Raw genomic sequence first — 6079 nt, forward strand, 5'->3', positions numbered from 1 at the left:
TGAGCTGTTAGTCATGCCTCGTAACAATAATTCACTTCAATGTGTTGTTTTCAACTATTTTGGAGACATAATATCATACAATATCGAGAGTAAGTGTGTCATTAGCTTAAGTTGTTTTACTACTGAGTGGGATTTGGTTGCGCTGCATCACAGACACAGAAAGCCATCTCCTTTGAATATTAATGATTGGTGAGTCATATGTGTGTCCTTTGGGATTGAGACCATTTTGTCAGTAATGCTGCTAAAGGCTTTTGGCTCAATGTGCAATGTTCTCGATGCAGGAAAGTGCGTCCCCATGGTAACCATTACAGCTCAATGATTGCCCACCCTCAGCCGTTCCTAACCAACCAAATGACCATGCCCGCCCACCAGCCAATAAACATAGGCATTGCACATGTGGTGTGGCCGCAGCCCGCTGCCAACAAGAGAGCAAAGCCTTGTACCAACAGGTATGTCATGTGAGTTACTTTATTCAGTAAAATTAAAATCAGCAGACACAATGCATTCCATTCACTAGTGCTGCCTCTATTGTGCCTCTCTTATGATGGGAAATTATGTAACAGGACTATTAAAAACACCTGCCATTTGGCAAATACGGTTGTAATTATGAACTTTATTGAGTGAGTGGCAAATGCCATTAAAAAAACACACACACACTCAAGTCATGCGGTGAGTCAATGTCACTCGCTGGGTGTTTTCCACTTTATGTGCAAATGAATTATTTTGCAACCAAAAGCCCGTTCTCTGTCTTTTTTAATGGTTTATAGTTTGAGGTGTCACAAAAGCAAAACATTTCAATGTTGAAATCATTGTTGCGTTGAACATGCTTCTTGTGACAAAAAGCAACCTGGTCAGAAACGACTGTTTTTATTGTAACCAACCCACATTCCACTGCCATTAGTAAAGAACAGAAAAGGCTAAGCTTCTTTTTTCTGGTGAAAGAAGAGACTCTTGGCAGGTCCAATGCTTATATTATCACAGAACACAATATTCTGTGGGCTTTGAAAGATTATTCAAAATGTTGGCAATATGGGGATCTGCTTTGTCAAAAGCTGGCAGTGACTAAGTTCATTAAATGAATTTTATGTTAGGTGCGCCCAGTGAAGATTTGACTTTATTATTAACGCTCTTGTTCATGATGTGATGGTGACATGCTTTTTTCTGCCCACAGAGGCAGCAGCTTTTCCCAAAACACAAACATCCAAAATCTACCATGCCAGTCCCCAAAAATGGCTGATACAGCAAAGAATGTGGAAGTGGCAGCAAGGGAAGAAGCTAGGTGCCCTGAAGAGGGGCATGCTGTTATACAGGAGCAAGAAACGGAGCAGGCAGAAGAGGAAGACGACAACGACAACTGCTGTAAAGTAGAGCCGGACAGCGAGGATCTCTCGGTTTCGCAGGAGCAGCGGCACGCCATGGTCATCTCGGAGCTCACCAGCCCGTCGGTCAGCGTCATCAGCATCAGTAGTGACGAAGAGGAGGGCGCCCAAAGGCACTCAATGGGCGAGTGAGTACACAATGCCAGGTGCCAAGAACAAAAAGAGCATCGGCTCAGGTGTAAAAGTCTTTTTATCTTTGTCAGATGTAAAGGAAGTGCAGATTGCGAGGCATGCCAGAGCACAGTTGACATGGAGAGAGTGTGTTCCCTCAGCAGCCCCGACAGCACGCTCAGCACCAGGTCTTCAGCCTCCGTGCAGTCTAGCACATCACCCTGCAAACATCCCAACAGGTATGACCAATACAGACGATCGCAATAAAGCCCTGAGCGACAGTGTTTTGCCTTCATTCCCACAACAAAGTGTCATCAGTCATGTTTCCACCCCCCTCTCTCCTCTCGCCTACAGTATGTCCGATGATGAACAGGAAAGTGGGTGCGACACAGTGGACATTTCACCTGCCTCCAACGGCAATAACAACAGTCCCTTTCCCGAGCGGCGGTACATGACAAACAGCAATCAGAACTGCAAGCCTCGTGTCACTTGCGTGGCCCTGGAAACCGAGGCCAGAAGGCCAGCCCTGCGTACGGCCGCAGTTCCTCCGATGAGGGTACTGAACAACAACACTGGCGTCGGTGAAACACCTGTCAACACAGGTAATGCTGAACGCATATTGTGCACTCACCAATACGCCAATAATGACTTTGATATTCCATTTTCGAACTGACTCATGCAGATCTGTGTTAGTATATAGTTAAGTGAGTAATGACCCCTGGATTCCTTGGCCACACAGGAGAGCAGCAAGTGCTAGGTCATGGTAGCTCAAAAGTCTAGTCACTACTGCTGCTGTCTGCTCTACAGGTCACATGGCCTGGGATTACGCCATCTTAGTCGGCCACAGAGGTTCTCCCAGGTGATTATGGGTGACCTGACTGATTTATCTGCTCCCATCTATGGAATGGATGTTTATTTTCTGCCAATAGTCTAATTCCAAACTGACTCTGCTAGCCTGTGTATCTGTGTGGAAGTGAGCTTCATAAAGCTACACGTGGCATGTGGGATTTGCTTCGCATTTAATATTCAAAACATGAATGAGTACTAGTCAACACATTTCCTGGATGTCACCAACACAAAAGTTTAAACATGAAATTCATTCACGTGTAGGAGAGGTTTTCCACACGCCATGAGTATGGTTTATAACAGTTGTGGCCAGTGGGACGTCAATGTGTCTTGACCCAATGTTTATTTAACACTGCCCTGCCCCACAGCACTATTTTTACATGCTCAAATTGGGGTTAGGTAAGGCTGCTATGTAAATCCTTCACAGAAATCACTCAGTCGTATCACCTTTCATGTCAAAGTCATGTCTCACCTCCAACTAGCAACTGCGGCCCCACATAAAAGGGCACGGCTTGCTATTCCGGAGCTACCAGCTATATTTATAGCTGATGATCTGGCGTCTCTTTAAGCTCGATGAAAGAGCTTAGTTACCAGTTCCTCCCTGATCTCGCAAATATGTCTATTTATAATCTTCGCGATCACATTCAGAGGAGCCACTCTACCATGTTGAAAATTCTGAGTTGATCAAACTTCTAAAATAGCAGACAACTGATAAAGCCTTCTGCCACAATTGTTGTTTGTCATCCACTTTTAGCAGCGGCATTCTTTTGCTCTTCTGACTTTGCAGCACAAATTATATTTACGCAAGAAATGAATGACATCCTCATCTCTATGTTTCTCCCTCACTTCTCACTCAGTTTCGGAGTCTTCGTACCAATCCAAAGGGAGAGGCCCTTCTGGGCGGCATCATCACCACTCTACTCCCCTCCTCAACCGTTCCCAAAAGATCACCCCTTCATTCCAGCCCCAGCAGCAGCAACCTTTAGGCTTTGGGCAGGTGAGAACTTGCAGCAGTCACACCCTCGTGCTTGAATGAGTTGTCGGACTGCATTGGAGATTTCCCAGAATAAGGAGGAGTGAATTAAATGAGCTCATTCTAAGATGAAACAAATATGATCTCAATTAGTGGTTCTCCAAGTGTGGTAAGAGTACAATTGAGTACATGAAATAATCACTGAATTAAATACAATTAAAATGTGCAACAATTAAAACAGGAAAGAAAATCAAGTATAAGTACAGTACAAACACATTGGCATTTTTGTTTTTCCACATTTGAATACATTTTTTATAACTTGCTTGCTGACACTCTGGAGGAGGTGGGCAACAGAAGGATGTTAACTAAGCTAAAAGCTATGATGGCCAGTCCCTCCCACCCCCTCCAGCCCGCCCTGACAGCACTTGCTAGCTCCTTCAGCCAGAGACTGTTACACGCGCGCTGCAAGAAGGAGAGATACCGCCGGCGCTCGTTCCTACCGACTGCTGTCAGGCTGCTGAATAAAAATAACAATAACAATAATAATAATAATAATAACAATTAAATGATGTGAAAGACAATTGTAAATAGCACTGTGATTTATCCATTTTGTGTTTATATTGCACTTAATTGAACAGTGTTTGCTGTTTTTTTTTCTTCTTTCTTCTATCTACCTACATTCTTGCTGCTGGAGGCTGTAATTTCCCCAGTGTGGGACAAATAAAGGATATCTTATCTTTGTAGTGCCCTTCAACTAAATCACTATATAGTTTCTTTTCCATATTAACACGAAGTGCTAATGTCCAACCGTGGTCTAAAAGGTTTGACAACCATTTGTATAGTTTCCCCAGCATGCAAAATTTGACGTATTTATTCCTTTCCTACAGCTTTGCATTGGGATTCAATAGTTGAAATGAAAAGCCTGGAAAACAGCACCATCTACTGGCAATCACATGTTTGATATTTATTGTTGAAAACTGATTTGTATCTCTTCCAGGTCCAACATTTCACTTCCTGCCACCAGGAATGGAATGGCAATTTTGCCCCCCGCAGACCGCAGGCCTTCATCCCCCCTACCATACATGGGCCCGCATTCACCCTGTCCCACGGCAGTCCGAACCACTCTGCAGGCCATCCCCACCTTGGGGGGCACCCGCACTCCCAACCCACCTTGTTGTCCTATCCCCCGTCTGGTCCTCTGGTCACGGCCGCGCCGGTAGCCCACCTCTTGGCCTCCCCCGTGGCCTCGCGTCCCGTCCTTCAGCCCGCTTACAGCATCTCTCACCCAGCAGGCATCGTGCATCAGGTCACAGTGGGCATCAATCCGCGGCTTTTGCCCTCCCCCACTTTGCATCCCCAAGGTCAATTCAAGCCCCTCTTCCCCCCGCATTCCTACATTGCCTCGCCGGCCTACGCCGGTTTTCCACTCAGCCCCACCAAAATAAACCAATACCCCTACATCTGAGCATGAGTACCCAGGTACTCTTCTCACTACCCGAGGGCTAAGCGCACGGGGCGAATTCTGTCTTAAACCACAAGCAACATGGTTTTTCAATTTGAAAGACCATGGCACAACCACAGAGAAAGCAAGCTATTTTTTGAATCATGTCGACTTGGGTGTAATTGAACTTCAAGCTTTAACAGGAAAAGGAAAAAAAAAAAGAACGATGTTGGAGATTATTTGGGCAAAAAAATCTGAAGGAAATAATGTATGAATGATTGAATGAATGAGTAGTTAAACTCACACTTAATGTGTTTTGCACATTTGATATACCTTTGCATTGGATCTTCTACGAATACTCCTCAAAACAGGTAAATAATTGGGGTGGTGTTGAATAGTTTGACGTTGCACCCCCGATCCCAGCTATTTTTCTATATTGCCTTCTTACATGAGCAAGACACACCCACATTTGTAAAGCCATCCCAGTCTCTAGCTCTAGATTGCCAGATGTCGTCTACGGTGTTTGTTGTACCGCGTTCCGAGTATTTGTACTTTTTCAGTGTCTTTCGGTGTTTGCAATGTCAAAAGTCCATTGCGCGATTTTAAATCGGGTCGTTCCTCACGCTGCATGTGGTCTTGCATGAGCAAAAGTGTAAACTGAACGATCCATAGACGTGGCTCTTATCGTTTTGTGTGACAAGACTCGCTGCATTGTATAACTGTCCCCAGCCATAGTGCCTTACATATTGTTCATGTTACTACTTATATATGACTATATACAAGACTATTAATGTACTGGACTGCAGCACTTGAAATTCCAATCGCTTGATGCATCCTAAGTGTGTGTGTGTGTGTGAGAGAGTGAATATACATATACAGTGGTACCTCTACTTACGAACGTCTCTTCATACGAAATGTTCAAGCTATGAAACGTCTCAACAGGAAAATATTGCCTCGTGTTAACGAAAGAAATTTCAAGATACGAAAGGTAAAAATACAGTATGAGCTGCGAGTAGTTTCCTAAGCGCAACATCCTTATAGCTGTTCTGCAATTGGCTATATTACCAAGCATCATCCCGTCAACCCATTGGCTGACAGATACCTCGACCGAATGTGTTGTCTATGCGTATAGATATGCGTCTATGCAGCGTCCTCGTTACTCCCCCTGCGAGCCGTGACGTGTTCCGAAAGTTTTACGTAAATGCGAATCACCCAGAAAAAGTGTTCACCATTCGGGTGACCGCTCACTCTGCTGATGTTTGCCTTGGACATCTTCAAAGGATTGTTAAAAGCCGACAAACACAAACATCTTTGGATCAGTTCTTTACA

At 44.5% G+C, this 6079-nt stretch overlaps 1 protein-coding gene across 5 annotated transcripts in view; it reads left to right on the forward strand.

Moving 5' to 3' along the window:
- Positions 1–5017, forward strand: part of hipk3b (homeodomain interacting protein kinase 3b) — a 29896-nt gene extending 24879 nt beyond the window's left edge. For 2 of the 5 annotated variants that reach the window (XM_052063456.1, XM_052063458.1), the window contains 7 exons: positions 282–458; positions 1172–1507; positions 1583–1729; positions 1845–2092; positions 2298–2349; positions 3194–3333; positions 4307–5017. In XM_052063456.1, the coding sequence (XP_051919416.1) occupies positions 282–458; positions 1172–1507; positions 1583–1729; positions 1845–2092; positions 2298–2349; positions 3194–3333; positions 4307–4815 (1609 nt within the window). In that variant the 3' untranslated portion in view covers positions 4816–5017. The remainder of the gene's footprint in view (positions 1–281; positions 459–1171; positions 1508–1582; positions 1730–1844; positions 2093–2297; positions 2350–3193; positions 3334–4306) is intronic. The other 3 variants (XM_052063460.1, XM_052063461.1, XM_052063459.1) reach the window with 2 other exon arrangements.
- Positions 5018–6079: the final 1062 nt, after the last annotated feature.

The sequence above is a fragment of the Hippocampus zosterae genome, chromosome 4, assembly GCF_025434085.1.
Source record: "Hippocampus zosterae strain Florida chromosome 4, ASM2543408v3, whole genome shotgun sequence".
NCBI lineage: Eukaryota > Metazoa > Chordata > Actinopteri > Syngnathiformes > Syngnathidae > Hippocampus > Hippocampus zosterae.